This window comes from Portunus trituberculatus, chromosome 42 (genome assembly GCF_017591435.1).
Source record: "Portunus trituberculatus isolate SZX2019 chromosome 42, ASM1759143v1, whole genome shotgun sequence".
Lineage (NCBI taxonomy): Eukaryota > Metazoa > Arthropoda > Malacostraca > Decapoda > Portunidae > Portunus > Portunus trituberculatus.
Window position 1 is genome coordinate 11,641,498 of NC_059296.1, and position 27,097 is coordinate 11,668,594.

Consider the following 27,097-nt stretch of genomic DNA (forward strand, 5'->3'; position numbering starts at 1 on the left):
TCATAGTTTAGGTTTCATATAGACTGCGTAATGGCCTTTATTCACCGGGAACGGTTTATTTACATTTAAGATCCATAGTTTCCTCACTTTCTTCTCTTTTCCAAAGCAGTGGTCAAGGCTTTCATTGCGCAAGACAAACTACTCTATACATTACCAGTAGTCTGTGCATAAGATTGATCCAACAGATAGCCAGAAAAAAAAAGTGACAATAACAATAATGATAAAGAACTTATTTAATTCAGAAGTTTCCAAGCACATTGCTGATGACTTTGTGTGTTGTTATTCATGAAAGGATGCTACTATTTTTCGTGTCTATAACAGGTATACCACGTCACCTTCAGTAATCCTTGCCTCATCTTCCCTTTCACTTCCCCAAACAAGCAAGTCATCACTTCACTCCGTACCCACGACGTATCGCGTTTCTGTTTTCAGAAAAGGTCCCGGAAAATCTATTTACTATTACTCAAATATTTTCATTGCGGCATTTATGGAAAAATCTGGGTAAACAAGATTTGAAAAATTTTATTTTTATTTATTTTTTTATCTTCGATTTTTTTGTCGAATGTACTGAGGGGATATAGTGTGTGTGTATATATATATATATATATATATATATATATATATATATATATATATATATATATATATATATATATATATATATATATATATATACACACACACACACACACACACACACACACACACACACACACATACTATTACTTGGTTTCAAAAGGTCATTTCTTATACAAAATTTTTAAATGGAATAATGAAACCTTTCATTCTGGACATCAAGGCAGTGACATTACTTACAGCAAACTGTCCTTGATCATGACCCTCAGCCCATGGCAACACAGCTTAATGTTCCTTTTAGTTTCCTCATCCTCACTGGTACTTGTAATACTCATAACAAATTACTTCTGTTCATACCAGCATCACTACAAATAACTAAAGAGATCATTAAATGTCAACCCCACACTGTGTCCATGCCTGCCCTACTGTGCAATGATATCCTAGGCACCCCTGATACATATTACTATCATTTATGTGCCGAGATAAAATCATCTGCTTTAGGGAGGCATGCTATTGAGACCATTGTGTGGCATTCATAAAGCTCTGTCTGCCAGGTCGACCTTCACTATACCATGTACTGCTTCAGTACTGATGGTCATGTTAGCTTCAAACTTGTATAACAATTATTAACAATATAATATTTAAGATGCTGCAGGAACATCTCTTACCTTTGTCCACCAGACCCCAGTAAACAATGAGCTTGCTTGTGTTCTTTGCCTTTTACTTGGTGATCTGTCATATGATGTCAGCAGTCACCTTTACCAGACAGTCAACAAATTATACACTTTCAGCTTCTTTCCTGTTCACAATAGGTGTAAAAATGACTGAGCAAAACTATGGATATCTTCAAAAATAACACTTGTGTTAGTAGAAAAAAATACAGTCTGCTAGAAATTTACATTGTACATATGGAGTTATTTTTATATAGTCAGTTACATTCCTACAGCACAACTGGCAGTGTGTGACATTACAGCTTTCAATAAATATACTTGAGATAGATTTTCCTATCAGATTAGCACCATATTAGTAATGCTAAGACATAATAAAAAGCAATCTAAAATATTTAGAGGTAATCCTAAGTACAGCATAATAAACAGTATTAACCTTCTCATTTAACTACATTTCATTTCCAGATGAATGTGAACATATACACTATCTACTGACTAGTAATGCAAGCGCAAGCTGGGCAAACGCTACCAATTTTAAAAACTTTAAAATTTAAGTAAAGTTGAGACCGACAATGACATAATGTGCAGGCAAGGGAATAGAAGAAAATTATTTAAAACTGGCACAGGAAATACACCAGGCCACAGCAGAAGACTGGCAGCATCTTACTGCCTGAGTTAGCTCTATAAAACTGTATACTGAGACTGATAAAATACACATTTTCAGAAACAGTCTTCACACCATCATATATGCAACATTTATACATGACAACAGCTATCATTAGAAATATATCACGGTGGTCCTTATTGTAAGATCACTGCTTCATCTTTTACTGTGGATGCATGTAGGTATATCACAAGGTCTGTTCAAAACCTGGACTTCATTACACTGATGTGTATTATGCACCTCAAGTGAAGCTACGTGTTTTTCCCTGTGAGGGAAGACCATCACACAACAATAAAGCCACAAAACTATTATCACATCCAAGGCACTGTCAAGTGTCAATTAGTCTTCTTAAACAATGTAGTATAATCTTCTTTACAACATTACATATGTGCAAATTCAGTAAGCTATACAGCTCAGGAATTTAGCACAGTGAACCAGTTACTACAAAGAAAAAAAAAGAAAAAAAGGACTCATAATTCACTTTAATAGTTCAATGTTCATCTCAGCAAACAGGACAGCACTGGCCCGCGTCCAGCGTCGGATTAGCACACGTCACGGGTGGGCACTGAATCACTCGACATCGGATGTTTCCTCTCTGAGGAATTATATAAGAAATAAATTTAAATGATGCTCTATGCCATTCTGTTAACTCCTATGTTAAGGATATGAGAGAGAGAGAGAGAGAGAGAGAGAGAGAGAGAGAGAGAGAGAGAGAGAGAGAGAGAGAGAGAGAGAGAGAGAGAGAGAGAGAGAGAGAGAGAGAGAATTATATTAAGTCAAAACAATCATCCTACCAGGATTACCAGGACAGCAGCGAAACTCTTAACTCCTCAAAGATAATTGAGACTAGAACTTATAGCCAAGCCTACAAGAACTAAGTTAGCCTTGCTGCCAGTCACTATCCAAGCACAGAAACCCAACTGCCTTTAAAGGGAATATCATTAACTAATGATGCCATGATGGCTTCACTGATAAAAAAAAAAAAAAAACACTCAAGGACCATAATTATGACAGACAGATTTTCTTCAGTTCACTATTTGGAACAAAATTAACTGATACTTCTTCAGCAAATTTGTCAGAGAGTGGGCAACACTGAAAGTGATTCATTGTTTATATTACAGTCTATTCATAAGTACAAAAAAACATTAAATGACAATACTTTTCTTTTCATATGGACTACCAAAGGCAACTTCTTTGTACATATGAGTTTTTTTTACATTTTCCAATAATAATAACTGGTGGCAGGCTTCCTTAGTTATTGCTTTGATTAAGAGAAAAAAATTCCAATATTCAGCAAGACATGGTGTTCTACAAATATGATAATTATGGCATAGATCAATTTTCCCATTACAACAATAACAAGCAAATAAGCACTGGATTATAGATTCATAATGTCCAAACCAAAATTGATAGAGTACTTAACATATGAGGCATGTTATGCCAGAGGGGCGTAACTTGAAAAAACCTGTTTTGCGTAAAACACGTCTAAAGTTAGGCGGTAATAACTTGTATGGAAACGGAAAAAATGCAATACTATTATATATCTAATGATTTGCCTGCCGGCCGCGATGTGCTATTGGCTGCCAGTTCCGCCCTTCTGGCGTTCCAGGCCAAACCTAGTCAGTACTTTCTCACACGTATAAACACAGGATTTTAAACCCTCGTATAGGCTTCATAGGGACTGATTTTGCCTGGGAAATCTCACCACAGGCTAAGTTAGGGCCTCTGGTGGCCACATCCATAACTAACTCAAAAAGTCCAGATTGTCAGTTTTGCCCCTCTGGCATAACACACCTCATATAACTTTTCATAGTAGCTGCAGTTCATCTTAGCACTTACCCGACATCTGCACACAGAGCAGGGGTCCTTGTGCCACTCTTCCCCTGGGAGGCGCCTGTGGTTTGTCTCATCCACACACACTTTTCTCCTCCTTTTTCTTGGGGTTCCCCCACACATCTGCATGATGGTGTTCACCTGTTTGCAATAACAGGCACTTAAATAATCACATTCATGAAAACGTCTACGGTATTAAATCTTATTTGACAATAGTGGATGAGATGGTACTGTTAATCTTTTTCTTAGTTTTAGAAACAAATAAAAAAACAAGATTAATGTGACAATGGAAATCATTGCTTTTACCTTGTTATTAAGTTCAAATACAGTTTTTGAAAGTTGTTCCACCAAAGATTCAATTCCTTCAATGCGCTGCTCTGTGAGGTCTTCTTCATAATTTCCCAGACCATTAGTAGTGTGGTCAGTGCTGGAGGTGGCGAGTGGTTCTCTTGGTTCTTTCCTCTCAGGAAGTTTTGGTATGCTGCTGATAAGTAAAGACAAAATATCAATATTTCATTAAAATAATAAGGACATTATGTGGTGATCATCCAGCATTCCACTCAATATCATCATCATCACTGCAATACTACAGCTCCATGCTCCCCTAAGAGCTGAGCAGCAGAGATACTGATTCAAGAATATCAGTTAACATAAAAAGAAATACAAAAATTCATAAAAAAGGGATAATTGGTCATAGAACAATGACCTACTACAGCAGCACTGCTTGATAGAAAAAAAATGGCATTAAAAATGTGGTTTTAATTATACTACAAATTGTTGTTTGACCAATTAGTTAAACTTATAATAGTATTTCATTAGACATCATTCTTAATTTTGTTGGATAACTCATGTCATCATATATTAATTGTGTTCAATGTACTACTAGATAAAGCTTTTGGCATACTAACCTCTGTTCATTTTCATATGAAAATGAATCATTTCTCAAAACATTATCAATATGAGTCACATAATTGTGTTCAGTCCTGTGTGCTTGCCTCTTGCCCCTCTCCATCAAAAGGTGCTCCCGGTCCTCAAGATATGAAAATTCAGCCTGGCGTCTGAAGCGATAGCCAGGGGCCTGTGTCAGACTAATGAAGTTGCCAGTATTTCTACAGTCTGTAAAAGAAAAATACTAATTATACTAACAACGTCATTATTGCTTAATTGTTAGCAATAGTAGACTGTGGTGTGCCAATTTGGCAAGGTGTCAGCATGCAACAGTATAGTCCACACATATGTTCCTCACACATGTCTGATCATGAGTTATCTCCAAAATATTTCACATAAACAATCATTTTGTTTAGTCAGGTTTTAAACATTACTGTAAAAGTAATTTCAAAATCTACATGCTTCAGTATGATAAATCAATCATTATAAAGCAGCCCACTGGGTACCAAACATTAAAAACAATGGAGGTGTCAAAAACATTTCTAGTAGGGGAACCCTCATACACACTCTTGAATACCATCAGCAATTTTGTATTCGATCCAAACATTTTCAGCACTACACAAACTTTCCTGATTGTCTCTTGTGCATTTCCTCCACATCAATTGAAAAAAGTAAAACAAAATATCTTACAGTGACATCTAAACTAGTGGTTTGGTAAACTTGTACTGATTTTCCCTTTGGAAATCCAGGTTCTACTTATTTTGGCCAGTCTGTGTCACCTGATATCTCATCAAATTAACAACCATCATTTAACAACTTTTTGTAAGTTTCTTTGCTTTTAACTTCTTTTTCAAGATCTCATATTGCCTGGTATGAACACAGGAACTTTCTTGTACTTATAAATACTTAGCCAAATGATTCTCCTCCTTTCACCCAAAGTGACTAAACCAATGCTGGTCTTTTCCTGTTGCACTTCATTGATTCTCTCATGGCAATGCCTCTTTCTCTGTGGTTATAATGACAAATTTATCTTAAAATATAATTACAATGAAAAATTTACAAGAATAGCAACTAAATTATTCAAGTTGCAACAATTGAGAACTGTCCAGTTTTTTAACATCTCCCTAAATGTCTAAGGAAGACATAATGCAAATATGCAGTAGGATCTGTCATATTACATTGTGAAGAAAAAACTTTATTGATTACAAAAAATACCACTCAATATGATTACAATAATAATGGCAGTGTCACACTAAGCAAAATCCTCCACAGTTTTATTTCTCTACTCAGTATTGTTAAAATCAAATGAGGAAATGAAGCACAATGGCATATTTATAGTTGATGAACAAAATTAGCAATAGAATGTCACATGCTTCATGACAGACAATGAACACATATTCATCACAACTTAGGGATCATGTCACATATGAGCTTCAGTACTCATTCACAAAGAGGTCACATAGCCATGGATATACTATGGCATCATGAAACAGGAGTTGCTTTAATAGATCAGTCAAATGAAACCTATAATCATTTGATAATATTACTATTACACTGGCAAACTTATTGAATAGAAAAGAAAAATCAAATACGAATTTCAAATATTTAGTTATACCATTTCAAAATAGGATTATAACTAGAAATTTGATACATTTATAAGTAACTTCATGTATACATCATTAAGATCTAAATGGCAAAGTAAACCACAAGCAACAATGAAATAGACATGTAGCAGTTCAACTCACACAAGCCATTCAAGATATCTCAAGTTCCCACCTGTTCATCATGTCAGGTTTCCTAATAAGTATATCTGAAGAAAATTCTACTTTAACCTGAACAAATACAATGAATATAATTGCAAAATACATTACCTGTACAGCAATCAGTCCATAAACGTAAATTAACGTATGGAAGGCTGGAGCACGGCACAAAAGCTGGAGATTGTTCCCTTGGCAAGATGAAGACATCAACTGTCACATCTTGAATGTTATCACCATTGTCACACATCACCCGGCCAAGTGTGGACTGCTTAATCTGCTGCAGCTGTTCCCTCTTGAAGATATTTGGATTCTCATACCAGAACCTAGAATCAAATCCAATATTGTTATCTGTCTGTTCTATAGCCAGGCTGACATCCTCACTTGGAGAGTAGCTGAGGCAAAACACTCACACACAAAGGCATATACTATTATCAAAATACCTATTTCATCACTCAAAAAATAATTACAATCAAGACAATAAATATGGTTCCACAAAATGTTCCATATTCTACACTACTATGAAATAACCATCCCAAGTAAGACAATAGTTGAAGGTGTACATAGCTGAGAGAAATGAAACCAAAAGCAGACCTATAAACAACAATATATGATATCCACAACTATTTCAAAACAGTCACACACTTTGCAACAAACCCAAAACACCCTATACCTGTCTCCAGCCCTCAATCTTCTGAACTGGTCCACCAGAAGACACAGGAAGGTGGGGCCTACACGGGCTCCCTCTACTGGATCTTCTAGCAATCCTCCTACCCACAGATCCACATTTCCTGAAGGTATTAAAATGTAACTATCATTGGATATTCACATTATAGCTACAAAATATGTTCTGTCGTGATTCATACCAACATTAGTAGTATTGTGAGAAAAGAGGTGAATTACAAGGCTTCAATTCTTTGTTATACATGATAAGGATTCAAACTGATGATCACAACACTGTGACAGCAATAATCTAATCATCTAGATAAAGATGACATCATTCCAGTTTAGTTGTAAGAATCTGATGTCTTATATTGCATTGTATTTCAGTATTGATATTGACAGTAACAAAGAGTATGGCTTATGCTATAACATGGGATACATGACCAGTAGGAAATTAAGTAATACTTCTGGAGAGTTGACAGCCTCCATTACCTGGGTGGCCATACAATTGCTGCAAGCTGTTTCGCACATCACTTGAAGATATTTCGGTGCTTAGCTGATCAAAGTTTTCAGGCACCGAGAGATTGCACTCCCGACGCCAATCAGTGTAGCCTGGCAATGCATGATCTCGGCCCCGCTGTATATTTAGGGAGGCCAAATCCAATGCCACCTCATGGACAGCACGGAATAACTTCTCTGTCAGCTCTGTGTTCAAAAATTGACCTGGAGTCTGAAAAGATTACAGTACAAGATTACAAAAAAAGATAAGCATTAAGTGCCTTAAATTTCTGTTGTGCAAACTGAATATTAAATCTGGCCTCTCACATTTGCCCTAAAAAACACTTCTGAAACCTTGCATTATGTTTTCCGGTATAAAAGGTCCTTTATCATTGTGCCTGAAGTGCCTCAATTCCTCTGTCAAATATTGTATTTTCTACAGTAATTTTAAGCATAGTTTGTTTTTCATCAAAGAGATTTCAAATACCAGTTGAATTTACTTTCAGCTTAGCAGGAGTGGCAATCAAGCCTCTTAGCAATGGGTCAATGCCACCTTCTTCAACTATCCTCCAGGGGCTGAAGAATGCCTTATGTAGAGGTAAATGGCCTTCTGGGATGGGCTGGAAGGTAGCATTTAATCGGTGAAGAATGGGATTGATTAAAGAATGCCCAAACCTGCAATAGAGCAAATTGGAATCCAAGTAAGAATTAGTTTTGTCTTTAGCATTTATGTATAATGCTTAAAATCAATACAATAATAATAATAATAATGGTAATTTTTTTACTAGAAGACAATAGTAATTTTTACATATTATTTAGTAATGCACATTTAAAAGTATACAACATGAACCCTAAATAAATCATACGATACTCATCTTAAAACAACAAATACATTTAGAGATATACATGGCACAACACAGATATCTTCTGTGTAATAAATTAAGCATATTACAAAGTTAATATTATCTTATCTACACATACTAACTGCAATTGAAGTATCAAGATAATGACACCCAGCATGAAAGAAAAAAGTACCTGTAAGCTGCTGTAGCAAACACATTACTGATAGTTGGCTCTAAGTCTTGGTTATATCCTGTGTATTCACCAAGCATCTCCATCCCTCTGGATCCAATGATGTGTGGCAGCCAGTGTGTGTAGGTGATGTGCTGCATCTCAGCCCCAACAAGCTGAAAAGTAAAGACAATACTATAAGATCATACTTACTTTATTATACAAAAAGAAAAAAACAATTATTGATAAGTAAAAAAAGCTTGTTCACAAAAACATTTAAAAAAAATATCACATACCTTTCTGGCTTCATGGAACACTGTATCACTGTCCCAGTGTGGATTCATCTGCTTAAAAGCATCAGCTATTCTGTTGTGTTCCCTGAACCATAAAGTGTGCATTGCTGTCAAGCCAGACTGCAAAGAAATGTCATTATTAGCACATTACAAACAAAATTTTTGTAGACAGAATTAAAAAAATCACCATAGAACACATATATGCATGTTATACAAAGCAGCACACCTACAAGTGAAAATATCTAAATACCTGTTCATTGGCCCTGATATCTCCTGCCAAGAAACAGTCTATGCCACTCTCAGTGGGATCTCTTCGGCAATCCACAGGAGCACCATCACTGAAAGGCATCATTGGTTTTCCTGTTGGACCTGGGACTCCTTGCCTCAACTTTCCTTCATAGTTACTCAAATTTCGCAAAAGCCTCAACTCTGTAGCACTTGATCCATATACCTGTAAATTTGTAAATAATATATTTTACAATTCTAAAGAAGTCAAATACCATTATTAATCTTCCTTTATATATCTTAGATTTCAGCGTATATAATGACATTTTAATCATCTTAAAAAGGCACAAAAAGAAGGGGATCATACTATACACCAGATACAAAAACAGTGACCTTAAAATTTTTTGAAAATTACCACTGTATACAAACCAACTTACATCATGACCTTTAGCAAAATAAGAATCTGCTGGCATTGTATATGAATGGATGAACCAGCAGGCTGTGAAAATTTTTCCCTATTTTTCCAAAAAGCTCAAGGAGCTATATAAAGGTCTTCACGGCATGAAACCCTTAGCAGAGTGGCAAAGGAAAGCAAACTGGAGAGAATATGAATCTTTCCAGAATGAAGAATGTCAGTGTATCTAACCAAAAGAAAAAAAATATACATAGGAGATTATGACACACACATGTGGTGAAAGACAAGGATTTGTTTGAATTAAGGAAAACTGATTACACCACACATTTTTCACCATCTCTGTTGTCCATTTATCCTTTTCATGATAATATACAATAGATACTTGGTGAGAATTATATTTTAAGCTCAGTTTTGCAAGTGAAGATTATGGTATCTTATTATTGGTAATACATTCAAGGTCTTTTATTTATTGTACTGGTATATACAGTACATCACCATTTCAGTTGTCTGGTGCCCACCGACCCTAACTTCACCACAGATGGTTTGATAGTTTTTGGTGTCATCTAATACCACCAATATCTCCTAAAGCCATTAAATTCAGATTGAAATTTGGGAGACAACTTACCTGAAAGTTATCTTATCTGCCAAAATATATGGTACCTTATTAAGATATTGTTTGGAAGTGCACCTGACTATCGATATAAGAATTTTCTAACAAATAACTGTAATTTATAAAAACATCAATATTAAGTTAAAGTTGTCTTTGAGAGGAGCAAGGATTACATTTCTGTTGTATTAACCTGAGATGCATCTATAAACGAGGTGAGCTGGTTGATCTGCTCCCTTGGTAGCACAGTGTTGAAGAAAACTGAAGTCATGCCTGAGCCACACACGGCAGATGATCGAGTGAACTCCATGCAGCGATGGTTCCTGATGCGAGGGTCATCAGGAGGAATTTCGATGGGGAAGCAAGGTGGGGCATAATCGCATGTCCTGCCAGAAATTGAAGGGTTAAGAGGTTTTTTGACAGTTTTTTTTTTCCTTTTTATCTAATGCCTTGAATTGATAAATTGCCAAAACATCTCATGAAAACTTCATTCATAATATGACAATATCCAGTTTAACTTGTCTTTATCAATAAAAAAATGTCCTGAATAAACAAACAGTAACCCTTTATGCAAATTAATTAACACATAAAATCATATTATTTTGATTACACACACACACACACACACACACACACACACACACACACACACACACACACACACACACACACACACACACACTACATGGATAAAGATATGATGAAGAAACTGACATCCACTGTGATCAGACCCAAATTAGAGTAACCAGGGGTGGTGTGGTCCTCACACAAAAAGAAACATGTACAGGAATTGGAGAGACTGCAAAGGATGTCAAAGAAGATAGTACAAGAGTTAGGTAAGAGGGATGACATACGAGGAGAGATTGAGGGCTTTGGATCTATCAACACTGGAGCAGAGAAGAGAGAGGGGGGACCCAATACAAGTCTACAAACTAATAAATGGAATGGATGTAGTAGATAATGAGAAGCTGTTACTAAAAGATAAAGTCACCAGTAGAAGCATAAGATGTCATGGTAAAAAGTTGAGGATGGGAAGATGCTTAAAAAATGTGAAAAAATTAAGCTTTCCCCAATGAAGTATAGCAGCATGGAATAGCTTGAGTGAAGATGTAGTGTCAGCAAGGAGTATGCATAGCTTTAAAGAAAAGTTGGAAAAATGTAGATATGGATACGGGGCCACATGAGCATAATGCCCAGGCCCTGTAAAACTATAACTAGGTAAAATTAGGTAAACACACACACACACACACACACACACACACACACACACACACACACACACACACACACACACACACACACACACACACACACACACACACACACACACATGATTATGACGAAGAAAGAAAGAAAGAAATGTGGATAAGGTTTGGTATGGGAAGAACAACGCAGAAGTGATAAGCCTAAGGATAAAAAGTGATGGAAAAGAATTAATAATCATGGTGACCTATGTACCTCCTAAAACAAATTCTTGGACATTAAGGGAATACGACAATATGATCAAGGATACTTTACAGAGTTTGGAAAGTGTATTATCTGGAAAAAGAAAGGTGATACTAGTAGGAGATTTTAATTGTAAGGAGGTGGATTGGGAAAATCTAGTAAGTGGTGTTGAAGAGGAAGCATGAGGAGAGAGATTTCTTAATCTAATGATGGAAAATATGATGGAACAGAGGGTGAAGGAAAATACTAGATATAGAGGAGATGATGAACCGGCTAGACTGGATTTGGTGTTAACAAGAGAAGTGTACCTATGTGGAGATATACAATACAAATGTCCTTTGGGAAAGAGTGATCATGTGGTTATGGAAATGCAGATAGCAACAACACAGCGAAGGAAAGACGAGACATACAGGAGTGGTAGATTGAATTATAGAAAGATGGACACAGAAAGTTTGAAAAATTATTTCAGAAAATTAGATTGGGAGATGTTACAAATCAGAGAAGTGCAAAAAAATATGAGATTTTTATGAAATATTATAAAGAAGGAGTTATGAAATTTGTACCAAAGTATAAACCGAGAGAGGAAGGAAGAAAGGATTGGTTTAATGCAACTTGTGTTAAGGCTAAGGAAAAGAGATGTGGCTTGGAAAAGATGGAAAAGAGCAGGAATATACTAAATAAGGAGAATTATAGAGTGGCGAGAAATGAGTATGTGAGGGTAAGGAGGAGGAAGAAAGAAAATTTGAAAAAGATATTGTAGACAAGAGTAAGGAACATCCAAAATTGTTTTACAGGTTCATAAATGGTAAACTTAAAAGAGAGAGTCCATTGAAAGATTAAAAGGAGAGCAAGGGATAGTAGATGACCCTAAGAATATAGCGGAATTGCTAAATAATAGGTTTCAGCAAGTATTTACTGAAGAAACAATGTTTGTAAAGCCTCAGAATGTACAAGGAAATGTGCACATGGATGACATTAAGATACCTAAAAGGAGTTATATAAAATGTTGGAGGAACTTAAAGATGATAAAGCGATGGGACCAGATGAAGTTTCAGGAAAATTATTGAAGGAGTGTAGAGAAGAATTGATTGATCCATTATATGATATTATAAGGTGTTCATTAGAAACAGGGAAGTACCAGTAGAGTGGAAAAGAGCTGAAGTGGTGCCCATTTATAAGGGAGGCAGTAAGGAAGAGCCTCTTAACTATAGACCTGTGTCTCTAACAAGTGTGGTCGGTAAGATTTGTGAGAGGGTGATAAAGAAATATTGGATACGGTTCCTGGAGGATCATAAGTTATTATCGGATCATCAATTTGGCTTTAGGAAAGGGAGGTCATGTGTAACAAATCTACTGAGCTTTTATTCAAGAGTGGTTGACAAAATACAGAGAGAGAGGATGGATGGACTGTGTATATTTGGATTTAAAGAAAGCTTTTGACAAGGTACCTCACATGAGACTGTTATGGAAATTAGAGATTTATGGAGGACTGAAAGGAAAAGTGTTAAAGTGGATGGAAAACTACTTGAGATGGAGGGAGATGAGAACGGTAATAAGGGATGCAAAGTCGGACTGGTTGGTGGTGGAGAGTGGAGTCCCACAAGGCTCAGTGCTGGCACCAATACTTTTCCTTGTATATATTAATGACATGCCAGAGGAGTAAACAGTTATATTAATTTGTTTGCGGATGATGCGAAGTTGTGTAGGTGTGTGAAGAGTGAAGAAGATTGTGAAATTTTACAGGCAGATCTGGATAAGATTTGGGAGTGGAGCAAGAGGTGGCAAATGGAATTTAATCTGAGCAAAAGTCATGTGATGGAGATGGGGAAGAGTGGAAGACGGCCAAGAGGGTCATATAAGATGGGTGAAGAAGTAGTGTTGAAAAAGGTGGAAAAGGAAAAGGATTTGGGAGTGATAATACAAGACCATGGGCAGTTTGAGGCTCATATTGATAAGATGTTTGGAGAAACGTATAATTTGATAAAAATATTGGATTAGCCTTCCATTATATGGATAAAGATATGATGAAGAAATTAATTAGTATGGTAATTAGACCAAGATTGGAATATGCTGGAGTGGTTTGGTCCCCTTATAAAAAGAAGCATATAAGGAAGTTGGAGAGATTGCAGAGAATGGCAACAAAAATGGTTCCGGAATTGGCAGAAATGACCTATGAGGAGAGATTAAAAGAAATGAATTTGCTTACCTTGGAACAAAGAAGAGAAAGAGGAGATTTAATACAGGTTTATAAACTGTTGAACGGACTGGATGAAGTGGATAATGAGCAAATGATGTTGAGAGAGGAAAACTTAAATAGAACTACAAGATCGCATAGTAAAAAGATAGCCAAGGGAATATGCTTGAAGGATGTGAAGAAATATAGTTTCCCACAAAGATGTGTGGAGGTGTGGAATGGTTTGAGTGAGGAGGTGGTGTCAGCGAGGAGTGTGCATAGTTTTAAAGAAAAGTTGGATGTGTGTAGATATGGAGACGGGGCCACACGAGTATGATACCCAGGCCCTGTAAAATTACAACTAGGTGAATACACACACACACACACACACACACACACACACACACACACACACACACACACACACACACACACACACATACTCATACACACACACACATATACCTTTGACAGCTCTCTCCATCATGGAAACTCTCTGAAGATATAGAAGGAAGAGCATGGTCAATGTCATGATCAACAAACTGCCCCCATTGCATAAGCATATGGGTGCAGTGATGGTCTGGAGACACCTCCTCTGTGCTGATAATGCGAGAAGATACCAGCCGAGCACTGGGCTTGAAGAAACCATGGTAGCGTTTTGTTTTTGACCAACCTGAGGGAGAGTGAGAAAGAACAGACAAGGATGCTTCATATGATAAAAGAAAATACAGTATGGTACTATGCAGAGACAGCATAGTGAACAGATACAGTATTCAAAAAGCCTGACTCAGACAAGTATATAGTGAACTCTTACCATTTGTTACAGTCAGATGGCAAAGACATCTATAAATCTAGAAAATCCAAAAGTAATTGGTCCAACCCCCCTTTAAAGATCACTTTTTTTTTTTTTTTTTTTTTTACATTAAGGCCTATAGCGCCTGTAGGCTCACTTGGAGGGTGTGTAGGAAGCGCTGTTCAGCTTCCACCCATTAGTGGCACAAGCAATTTTATTCATAGTGGTACCCATATTAGGGTCCATATCACTATCCAAGGGTATCGTGGTGACATGTTAGCTAACCCCCATACAATAACACACAAACATGCTCCTGATCAGCCTATAGTATTGTTTGAATACAGAAGTACTTTATCAGATAATTATGCTGACTGAAGGAGAGCCCAAGACTGGTGCAAGGTGAGTGTCACTAAAAGAAAGTCAGTTTGTAGAAGGTTCATCGTAGACAAAAATAAAGGAACTACATATTTTAGACATTGCAGATTAGAAATTTCCTCAATTCAGAAATTTTTCAAAGATAATATATATATATATATATATATATATATATATATATATATATATATATATATATATATATATATATATATATATATATATATATATTCAGAGTAAAATCTGTTTTTACATTTCAATGACATTAATTTGATAACTAACCCACTGGTGTATTAAATCCATTCTCATAAACTGGAGGCAAAACACGCCTGAAGCCTGTTAGAGACGAGCCCCAGAGTGGGTTGTGGAAGTTGTTGCAGGTGCCATCAATGCTGCGGTACTTGGCATGGAAGCACATGTCGTCACAGTACACTCTCCGACGGTGGGCAAGACAGCCAGACAGATTCCTCAGCAATATAAGTTTCTCAGGGGACAGAAGGTCCTGGTAGTCATAAGCTGAAAAGATTTGCAGAATTTGGTACTTACATACTGTACTTCAGGATATATTCAAAGTACTAACTTAACTATATCATAAAATCCAGTAAAAAAAACTATAAGTGTGTGTGTGTGTGTGTGTGTATTTACCTCGTTTACCTAGTTGTATTGTACAGGGTTCGAGCAGGGTTCATAGTGTCCTGTCTCCATATCTCCATTTACCTAATTTTTCTTTAAAGTTATGCACACTATGTGCTGCAACAATTCCATTATCCAATGCATTCCATTTTTCCACCGTTCTGTGTGGAAAACTGTATTTTCCAACATCCTTCACACACTGCCTCATCCTGATCTTCTTTTCATGTCCTCTTGTCTTTCCATACTCTTCTACCAACATCACCAGGTCTTCTTTGTCTATCTTTTCAATATCATTTACTATCTTATACATTGTTATTAGGTCCCCGCGTTCTCTTCTATCATGTAAGGTTGGCAGTCCCATTTCTTTCAGTCGTTCTTCATATGTGAGACTCTTTAATTCCGGCACCATCTTTGTAGCAATCTTCTGTATCCTTTCCAATTTTCTTATATCCTTTTTAGAGCTGGGAGACTACACCACTGCTGTATATTCCAGCCTTGGGCATATCATGCTTGTGATGATTTTTTTCATCATATCTTTATCCATGTAATGAAATGTCACTCTTATATTTGTCAACATCCTATATGATAGTCCAAATATCTTGTTAAATGTGTTTATCAGAACTCAGATTTTCTTGTATGATCACTCCAGGATCTTTTTCCTCTTAAGTCTTCGTTATTTGCTCCTCTCCCATCAGATAGTTCCATACTGGTCTTCTCTTACTCTTTCCTAGTTCAATAATGTGACATTTCTTGGCATTAAACTCCAATTTCTACTTCTTGCTCCATTCATAGATCTTATTTAAATCTTCCTATAGCAGTAAAAAGTCCTCCCTGGTTTTGATAACTTTTAGCAACTTTGCATCATCAGCGAATAAATTCATGTAGCTGTTCACCTCAATGTGAATGTCGTTTACATAAACTTGAAACATAATGGGGGGCTAACACTGACCCTTGTGGCACCCCACTAGTTACTTTACTCCAAGATGAGTATGTATCTCTGATCACAGTTCTCATTTCTCTATCCTACAAATAATCTCTTGTCCATTCGAGTAAGGTTCCACGCATTCCTCCTATGTTCTCTAGTTTCCAAAGAAGTCTTCCGTGAGGGACTTTATCAAATGCCTTTTTAATGTCCAGGTATACTGTGTCAACCCATCCATCTCTGATTTCAAATCCTGCAATAACCCTGGAGTAGAAACTTAATAAGTTTGATACACAGGACCGCCCTGTCCTGAACTCAAATTGTCTGTTTGATATGACTTGCTCCTCTTCTGTGTGTGTGTGTGTGTGTGTGTGTGTGTGTGTGTGTGTGTGTGTGTGTGTGTGTGTGTGTGTGTGTGTATGTATATATATATATATATATATATATATATATATATATATATATATATATATATATATATATATATATATATATATATATATATATATATATATATATATATATATATATATATATATATATATATATATATATATATATATATATATATATATATATATATATATATATATATATATATATATATATATATATATATATATATATATATATATATATATATATATATATATATATATATATATATATATATATATATATATATATATATATATATATATATATATTGCAACATTACTATGACTGAAATACTTACATGTAAGATTGAATACCATGCCTGATTCTACATGTGTTCTGACAATGTTCAAAGTTTGCTCTATCTTCTCAGCAGCTCTGGCAATTTCTCGCCCCTCAGAAGTTGGAAACCGGAATATTCTCAGAAGTTCATGAGGATTTGGAGAGCGTGTCCTGTCTCGCTGGAACAGCTGGCTGTGAAAAAATGAGCTGCTACAAGTGTGTCATCATTAAGTATTTCACATAACAAAAAATTGGATGTTTTTAGGAAAATAATTAATAATCATATAAGCACCATAAACATAAAACCATATTCAAAATACATTTTATTTTCACAAACATTCATATAAATTCTTGGAAAAGAAAGTCTTCAAACCTAATTGTGTCATTAACAGCTCTATCCACCTGTTGGTGGGCTTCCTCAAAGCTCTGCTGCAGGAATGGGTCCCCTATGTGAGGTCTTTCTTTTACTGTCCAAGAAGAAAGACAAATTGGAGGGCATTGTATATTATATACATTTACATACATCTGATTATAACTAATAGAATCATATGTATAGCAACTGTTTATAAAGTAAGAAAAATAATGCAATATCTATCTATGTGCCTATTTATTAAGCATGCCTCAAGGCAGTGGTTATTGAAGAGGAGCTTTAATTTTTCCTTTTCAAACATTCCCTTCTTATTTAAAGTCAACGAATGTCGTATTCCCTTCTTGCTTGTTCAAGTAGTTGGTCTCTAGTAATAATTATTTCCCAAATGTATTCTTTTACCCAATCCTTCCACCTTCAAGGTGGCTTTCTTTTCTTATTGGCATCTCAAACTCCACTAAAATACATTTTCTTTAGAAATTCTTCATATTACATATAAATCTTACCTTCTACTGTAACTCTGGCTGTGGCAGTTGCATACCCAATACTGTTCTGTGCAGTGCACTCATACAGCCCTGCATCATCTTGTGTTATATTGTGAATTGATAAGGAGTCATCACTTTCAATCCTATAAAGTAATAATGAAAATTGATGATGAAAATTTTTCTGAAAAACTGAGCACTTCACTCACTTTATAAGACTTATAGATATTCAGAAATTATGTTTTGTTGCCATGTGAAAACCAGAAAATCATGGATTAATAATAAAAAACTAACTAACCAAGTATATATGTATATACATATGCAATGTATCGTGTAAATTTGTTATACTTTTCTGGTCAACTGGCACAAGAAATATGGTTAGAAAAGCTTCCTACCACTGCAGCACACAGCAGACATGTATGAGCTTCTTTAAATTACTGGGTATTTTACCTGTACTTATCATTGGGGGTCACTATATCACCATCTTTCCTCCAGCTCACACTTGGTCGGGGTTGTCCATCAGCCCTGCATGGCAGCACAACCACTTCATCATCTTCCTTTGCCAACATGTCCCGAGGCTCAGTGTGAATAATTGGGGCTACCTGTGGAGAAAAATGGTAACTTTCAAAATAGAAAGTCACGTAAGAGATAAATGTTCTTCAGTTACACTGAAAAAAACAAGTTTGTTTATGCATAGTACTTCCATAAATCTAAAAACACCGAAGCTCTATTTTTATACAAAGTTCACATTCTCTTCCAAAGGAAGTGAACAAGACAAAGAGTATATATGTGCACACATACATCTGACATAATAACAAGAGAATCATACTAGTAAAGCTTTTTCTTTACCCGGTCGCGAACATAAAGGACAGCTGAGGCTTCCTGTGCCCCAGCAGCATTTCGAGCTCTGCATGTGTATTCTCCTTCATTTGAAGGTTGCACCTGCTGCACTCCAAGAGTGAAACCTAGAACCAGATACAAAAGTTTAAAAATCATCAAAACACTGGTCATCACTAAAAGAATAGCAAAGGGTAGTACAGATAGTGCCCATTTTACAAACAAATTTCATTCCAAAATGGTATTTATAAGTAATTTTGTTTGCAAGTCCATTCATGCTACAGTATACAGTATTGGGGTGTGTTTTGACAAAGACAGCTCTAGATCTAGACACAAAATTATAAATAATACTTCTAGGGGTTTTGATGTGCTTCAAAAAGCTTCAAGAATATGAACTGAAATTCATAATAGTAACAATAATAAGACCTTTAATCTTTCATTTATGAGGTAATACAACTGGAGAACATGAACTGGCTTTTTATGCACTTAATACCCAACATGTTTGAATGTTTAGAGGAGTTAAAAAAAAGGTAAAAAGCATCATAAAAAACACTAGTTAGTGTAGTCTCATAGTATGTGTTCCATTAAGTCGACATGGGTACATACAGTATGAGACTGCTCACCACCCCTGTTCACCATTCCTGCTCCAGGTGCTGCTACTCAGCAGATGTGCAAATTGTTCTAGAACACTAATTTTGAACTTAAGGATAACTTTACTCATATGTACCAAAGTTTATAAGTTGAATGGTTGAGGTAGTATTCTATCTAATCTAATTTCACATTCTTTCACTGCACTGCATCATCAGTTTTGAAACCTACAAAAAACACAATCTTTAACAAAGGACTCACCATGCAGGGAGAGTGTGTACCCGCCGAAAGGAAAAATGTTCTGGCCATCTTTGTACCAAGTGACGATGGGCTGAGGAACACCATCAGCCTCACACGTGAACTGCACATTAGATCCTGGGCTGACATACATGTCATCTGGTTCCACTGTCAACCTGGGTGGAACTGAAATTATATATTTTTTCAGACAATTTATACAACCTGCCTTGTCCCATATGTGATGTACCATCATAGTGTGGGTGCAATATTTTTTCATCTATCTCTGTCCAATTCTCCTTTGTTTGATGTACATTTATATCTTTGTCATTTAATAATTAATTCCCCACATCCCTTAAAGAGATGAAGATTTCTGTACATATTCACAGGCACTACTAGATAGGAAGTCTTAATAAATCCTTAAATGAATGCTGGCCATAAATTTCAAACATATTTACCAAACACTCTGAGGGTGGCTGTGGCAGCAACCCTCCCAAGGTAATTAGCAACAGTACACCTGTAGTTGCCAGAATCTCCCCGTTCAGTTATTGAGATGGAGAGTGAACCCTGATTGGACACCTGAGGTAAGAAATCAAGTCATCAGTTGGTTTACTTAAAACCACATATGACATCTCATCAAAAAACAAAAAAAGAAGTGTAACAGATATTCATCATTCATATCAAGGCAAATTAAACCCAGAAAAAAGTTGAATAATTCTAACCTGAATTCTTGGACCCACTGTAATTGGCTCATTGTTTTTATTCCAAACAATATCAGGCTTTGGGATCCCTGAAGCCTCACAGTGTAATTCCACAGCATCACCTTCTGTCACGTTGACATTACTTGGTAGGCGAACAAAACGTGGCTTTGCTGGACCTGTAACTAATGTGAGAAATAAGATGATAATGTACATCATCATAAGCATTTGCCAACACACATGAAGCTAAGATTTCATTTTAATATACCAAAATGTAATGATCAATATGCCAAAAAAGCTGCCATTGTAAAGGCACAATAGTTAGCCGGCTTAGTCAACAATCACGCAATCCAAGATTTGATTCTTTACTAAGCTGAAAACATCCAGGACAGTTTTCTTTTATATTAGAGTCTCTCTTCATCCACTATAAACAAAATGTGAATATATAATGGAAACCTGGAGCTGTGAACCTCAGTGTGTGTGTGTGTGTGTGTAATTCACCTCCTCGGTCGCCTGCTGGTCACCCAGCCAGTCTTCCCCATTACGGAGCGAGCTCAGAGCTCATAGACCGATCTTCGGGTAGGACTGAGACCACAACACACTCCACACACCGGGAAAGCGAGGCCACAACCCCTGGAGTTACATCCCGTACCTATTTACTGCTAGGTGAACAGGGGCTACACATTAAGAGGCTTGCCCATTTGCCTCGCCGCGCCAGGACTCGAACCCGGGCCTCTCGCTTGTGAGGCGAGTGTGCTAACCACTACACTACGCGGTGTGTTGTGTGTGTTTCACTGTTTGATCTGCTGCAGTCTCTGACAAGACAGCCAGACGTTACCCTACGGAGCGAGCTCAGAGCTCATTATTTCTGATCTTCGGATAGGCCTGAGACCAGGCACACACCACACACCAGGACAACAAGGTCACAACTCCTCGATTTACATCCCATACCTACTCACTGCTAGGTGAACAGGGCTACGTGAAAGGAGACACACCCAAATATCTCCACCCGGCCGGGGAATCGAACTCTGGTCCTCTGGCTTGTGAAGCCAGCGCTCTAACCACTGAGCTACCGGGCGTATGTGTGTGTGTGTGTCTGTGTGTGTGTATCTACCTAGTTGTAATGTAGTGTAAGGTTTGAGTGGGGCTCATAGTGTCCTATCTACATGTCTCCATTTATCCAATTTGTCCTTAAGTTATGCACATTATGTGCTGTAACATTATTCAATGCATTCCACTTCTCCACTATTCTGTGTGGAAAACTGTATTTTCCAATATCCTTCACACACTGTCTCATCCTGATTTTCTTTACATGACCTCGTGTCCTTCCATCTTCTAGGTCTTCCTTGTCTATCCTTTCAATGCCATTGACTATCTTGTACATTGTTATTAGATCTCCTTATTCTCTTCTATCTTATAAGGCTGGTAGTCCCATTTCCTTCAGCTGTTCTTCATATGTTAGGTCCTTTAATTCCGGCACCACCTTTGCAGCAATCTTCTGTATCTCTTCTAATCTTCTCGTATCTTTTATAGAGCTCGGAGACCACACCACAGCTGCATATTCCAGCTTTGGACGTATAATGCTTGTGATGATTTTTTTCACCATGTAATGAAATGCCACTCAACATTTTACATGATATACCAAATATCTTGCTTACATGTTTTTCAGGGTTCAGATTTTCCTGTATAATAACTCCCAGATCTTTTTCCTCTTTAGTCTTCATTATTTGTTCCTCTCCCATCAAATAGTCTCATACTGGTCTTTTTTTGCTCTTTCCTATTTCCATTACGTGACATTTCTTGGCACTGAACTCCAATTTCCACTTCGTTTATTACTCTTGTATGAAAGCTTCGTAAATTTGTTATGCATGACCTTCCTTTTCTGAAACCAAATTTAGAGTTATTTATTATTTGATTTCCCTCTAGATATTCCAACCAATTTGCTTTAATAACAATTTCACAGATCTTTCCCACAACATTAGTTAATGACACTGATCTATAAATTAGGGACTCAGTCTTTTATCTTCCTTTGTATATTGGCACTATATTTGCTCTTTTCCACTCCTTTAGTAACTTCCCTTCCATTAGAGTTGTTGATTACATCTCAGATTGGTTCTACCAGTTGTTTTCCATATTATCTCAGTGTCTGTCCTGACACTCCATCTGTCTCCATTGCCTTTCTTACATCTACCTTTTCTAGTAATTCTCTAATTTCTTGTTTTTCTACCAAGATGTCTCTTAATCCTTCCTGTGTTGTTTGGCTGCTTGGCTCTATAAACTCTTCCTCTTCATAAAATACTGATTTAAAGCTCTCACTCATAAGTTCACTTATTTCTTTCAGTGTTTCATATATCCTATTTCCCTTAATAAACTTTGTGATGGTCTCTCTGTCATTTTTCCATTTATAAACTTATAAAAAAGCTTGGGTTCCTTTTCACTTCTCTTCACCACATCCTTTTCAAAATTTCTCTCCTCCTCCCTTCTTATCCTAATGTATTTGTTCCATGCTTCTTTATACTGCTTCCCATTTCCTTCATTCTGTTGCTTCCTTAATTTTTCCCAAGCTGCATCCTTACACTTTTTAGCTTTTGCACATATAGCATTATACCACATGTGTTTGCTCTCTTTTACTCTGTATTTGGGAACCTATCACGTGTGTGTGTGTGTGTGTGTAATTCACTGTTTGATCTGCTGCAGTCTCTGACGAGACAGCCAGACGTTACCCTACGAAACGAGCTCAGAGCTCATTATTTCCGATCTTCGGATAGGTCTGAGACCAGGCACACACCACACACCGGGACAACAAGGTCACAACTCCTCGATTTACATCCCGTACCTACTCACTGCTAGGTGAACAGGGGCTACACGTGAAAGGAGATACACCCAAATATCTCCACCCGGCCGGGGAATCGAACCCCGGTCCTCTGGCTTGTGAAGCCAGTGCTCTAACCACTGAGCTACCGGGCCGTGTGTGTGTGTATTTACCTAATTGTATTTACCTAATTGTAACATACGGGAAAAGAGCTATGCTCGTGTTGTCCCGTCTCCATATCTATTAATGTCCAGCTTTTTCTTAAAATCATGAATATTCCTTGCGTTGACCACTTCCACGTCTAAACTATTCCATGCTTCCACCCTTCTATGAGGGAAGCTATATTTTTTCACATCTCTCCTATAAGTGGCCATTTTAGTTTTTCCCATGCCCTCTCGACATTCTTTCATTCCACATACACAGATCTTCCCTATCCATTTTTTCCATGCCAATCATCACTCTGTATATTGCTATCAGGTCTCCCTTTCTCTTCTGTTTTCCAGGGTCGGAAGTTGCATTCTTTTCAGTCTGTCTTCATAAGTCAAATCTCTTAAGTCAGGCACCATTTTTGTTGCAGCCCTCTGTACTTTCTCTAGTTTCCTTATGTGTTTCTTTAAGTTCGAGCCCACTGTATTGTTGCATATTCAAGCCTCGGTCTTATCATTGCAGTAATTATTTTCTTCATCATTTCTTCATCTAAATATACGAACGCCACTCTTATGTTCCTCAATAAGTTCAATACTTCTCCAATTATTTTGTTTATATGTCTCTCTCTCTGGTGATAGGTCATTCAAAGGCCTTTTTAAATCCAGATATATTCCATCAGCCCAACCATCTCTTTCCTGTATTACATCTATCACCCTCGAATAGTAACATATCAGGTTTGTCGTGCATGAACGCCCTTTCCTAAAACCAAATTGACACTCACAAAGTATGTCATTTTTCTCCAAGAAGTCTGTCCATCTATTCTTCACCACCCTCTCACACATCTTAGCTACCACACTTGTAAGTGACACTGGTCTATAGTTGTGTGTGTGTGTGTGTGTGTGTGTGTGTGTGTGTGTGTGTGTGTGTGTGTGTGTGTGTGTGTGTGTAATTATGTGTGTGTCCACTTGTATCATGCAAACCTACAACTTATGCTGGGGATGATTCTTATTTAAAAAAAAAAAAAAAAAATTATTGCTGCAAACATTTTCTTTTTACCTTCCATATCAAAATTTTGTTTCTTTTATTTTAGATTTAGTCATTATCTTTATTCTAACTTCCTTTCCTCCACAAGTTACAACAGTTAGATATCTTTCTTTGGTTGAAGTTGGACAATTATTTTAGATACAGATATCTTTTTTCAACTAAATAATATGTGCTTAATCTTTTAGTGTGTACATACATCAAATGTGGAAGACAATTACCAGCTTCAACAGAATTGACAGCCTCATCATAGGCTTCATCTTGCTGCTCTTCAGGTGCCATCTTGGCCTTACGAGACTTCACCTCCCCCATGTGGTTGATGGCCATGCACTCATAGTAGCCAAAGTCGTCATCCTGAGTGTTCTCAATCATTAGTGTTCCATCATTCAGGACACTGTGCCTTGATTTGTCGCTGATCACCTCATTGCTGTATAATAAGAGTCAAGATCAGTTAATTGTAACTACATTCACTTCTGTATCACTCCACCATTCTACAATGTTCCAGTGTCAGTCCTTTTCTCTTTCAGGCCTCTTTCACGCTATCTACATACGTACATGGTCAAATATGATCATTATTATTACTATCATTATTATTATCATTATCATTATTATTGTTATTGTTATTATCATTATTATTATTATCATTATCATTATCATCATTTTCACTATTATGATAATTTCCATTATGAGTATGAAGATGCAAGAAGGGGTTTCTAATAAGGAACAAAGGGAGACTATGTAAGACTAGGATTAACAGAGACCAGATGTGAATTCACAAATGCTGAATTGCCCTCAAAAGTCTGTAATACATGACCATGATCAAAAACGATGTATAGCTACTGTGTGCTCTACTGGTAAAAAGTGACAAAGTAAAAAAATACTGTACTAGATTCAATATCATGCTCATTTGAAGAGAGAATATTCCATTACTCACTTGTGAAGCCAGACCACCTCAGGGAATGGTTCACCCTCAACCTTGCAGGTGAAGTAAGCAGTGCTGCCAAATTTGACCTCCACATCTGTAGGACCTTCCTTGATGAGGGGTTTTCCTGGGATGGATGAGATGAACAGTTGAATTATGGAATATGAATTATTTTTTCTAGTTTTTGGGTTTATGTAAGAGGGGCACTGAATAAACTGTCCCCAAAGTAAAGTATAAAGAGAAGTATCTTGAGACCTCTCTCTCTTGAAAGAATTCAAGTCATAAGAAAGGGGAAAATAAGGAAGCAGGTAGGGAGTCCTTATCTATTGTTATTCAAAAAACAAAAAAAACAATACAATACAAATTCAAGCTTCTTAATGATAAATTTTACCTAAAGAATTATCACTGAACCACTATAACTGAAAGGACTGTGAAATTAAATGTATTGGTTAGAAAATATTTCCAACAAATAACTCTACAAAATGCCTGTATCTGTCCCACGCACGAAGAACTCACCTCGACACTGGAACTCTGAGTCTGTGAGTGAGGTGAGGCTCTTCCCCTGGAGTTCAGAAGGGAAGTGGCAGGTGGCAGCAACCTGTGTGGTGTGCTGTTTCTCCTTCACCATCTGGGCCAGCCACATCAGCCGACAGTCACACACCAGTGCATTAGAGTCCAACCGCCTGTGGTCCATTGAGGAGAAAGTAGCGTTACCACATATTAATTATAAAAATTCTAGACATCTTCGCTAAAGCATATTAATCAACTAAAAACCTTAATTTATTCACCTTTGCTGCAGTTACAAGGCCATAAACAAGCAAACAATAATCCAGACTGATACCTATATAAGTGCATGTTAAAGAGAAAAGACTAGCATGCAACATAAGGCCTGTCATGCTAGGAAGGGAAGGCTGGGAGCATCAACTCCATAGACAATATAAGGGAACTAACAACTAAGTAGGCCTTTTTTATTTTTATTTCACTCTTTATGTTGCCCTTGACCAGCCTTCTTATCTTACATAAAGAAAAAATTAGTATAAAGGTGTAGCAGAAATATCACCCACAGCTTAAAGGTTAACAGAGGGTGTGAATAGTAAGCGTGCCATACATGGTAAGTGGGTGAGGCAGTTTATCTGGGGTCTGAACATCACCACAGGCCAAACAGTGACAGCTGCTGGCCGCCAGTGTCACCCAATCACTGTATTTAGGGTGCCTGAAGGCATAGTTCTAGCAAGATACTACAGAGTAATGATGACCTCTTCCTTGGGCATATAACACACACACACACACACACACACACACACACACACACACACACACACACACACACACACACACACACACACACACACACACACACACACACACACACACACACACCAAGATAATAATGCTGTTGCTGCTGGTGGTACTAGTACCATACTCCCTCACACACTTCCATTCCTCATTTCTTTCTCCTATCAATACACTTCATGCATTTCAGGTGGGGAAACAGTAAGAAATGCCTGAGAAACACTGAAAATTGAAGAAAATGTTAATGAATTGACAGAGAGGGACAGGGGTAGGTGGGACGGGTCTTGGTCTGGATCATGGTGGGCGCAAGGTGGTCTTAACTGTGGTATACATAGCCATCACCTTATTTAACAGTGTATCTATTGTGATGGTTGATTCAGGCTTTGTTTCACTCTTTGGCTCTGGAAACACAAGGGAGTGTAGGCTAACATTGATGGACTGACTTGGGGGTAAGGCAAGGCTGAAATGCCCTTGCTGCCCAATATTTATGTATATACATGCCAAAAGTGTTATTTTAAT

At 37.0% G+C, this 27,097-nt stretch overlaps 1 protein-coding gene across 3 annotated transcripts in view; it reads right to left on the reverse strand.

Moving 5' to 3' along the window:
• Positions 1-1,405: 1,405 nt before the first annotated feature.
• LOC123517412 (peroxidasin-like) overlaps positions 1,406-27,097 on the reverse strand; it is a 156,308-nt gene continuing 130,616 nt past the window's right edge. For 2 of the 3 annotated variants that reach the window (XM_045277432.1, XM_045277431.1), the window contains exons 7-31: positions 25,802-25,968; positions 25,298-25,412; positions 24,585-24,790; positions 20,388-20,548; positions 20,124-20,244; positions 19,693-19,854; positions 18,856-18,971; positions 18,457-18,608; positions 18,031-18,152; positions 17,531-17,624; positions 17,177-17,349; positions 15,168-15,401; positions 14,183-14,390; positions 10,292-10,484; positions 9,102-9,302; positions 8,855-8,971; positions 8,583-8,734; positions 8,048-8,222; positions 7,542-7,779; positions 7,060-7,177; positions 6,501-6,712; positions 4,650-4,857; positions 4,048-4,225; positions 3,748-3,882; positions 1,406-2,503 (exon numbers count right to left, since the gene is read on the reverse strand). In XM_045277432.1, the coding sequence (XP_045133367.1) occupies positions 2,411-2,503; positions 3,748-3,882; positions 4,048-4,225; positions 4,650-4,857; positions 6,501-6,712; positions 7,060-7,177; positions 7,542-7,779; positions 8,048-8,222; positions 8,583-8,734; positions 8,855-8,971; positions 9,102-9,302; positions 10,292-10,484; positions 14,183-14,390; positions 15,168-15,401; positions 17,177-17,349; positions 17,531-17,624; positions 18,031-18,152; positions 18,457-18,608; positions 18,856-18,971; positions 19,693-19,854; positions 20,124-20,244; positions 20,388-20,548; positions 24,585-24,790; positions 25,298-25,412; positions 25,802-25,968 (4,051 nt within the window). In that variant the 3' untranslated portion in view covers positions 1,406-2,410. The remainder of the gene's footprint in view (positions 2,504-3,747; positions 3,883-4,047; positions 4,226-4,649; positions 4,858-6,500; positions 6,713-7,059; positions 7,178-7,541; positions 7,780-8,047; positions 8,223-8,582; positions 8,735-8,854; positions 8,972-9,101; positions 9,303-10,291; positions 10,485-14,182; positions 14,391-15,167; positions 15,402-17,176; positions 17,350-17,530; positions 17,625-18,030; positions 18,153-18,456; positions 18,609-18,855; positions 18,972-19,692; positions 19,855-20,123; positions 20,245-20,387; positions 20,549-24,584; positions 24,791-25,297; positions 25,413-25,801; positions 25,969-27,097) is intronic. The other variant, XM_045277433.1, reaches the window with a different exon arrangement.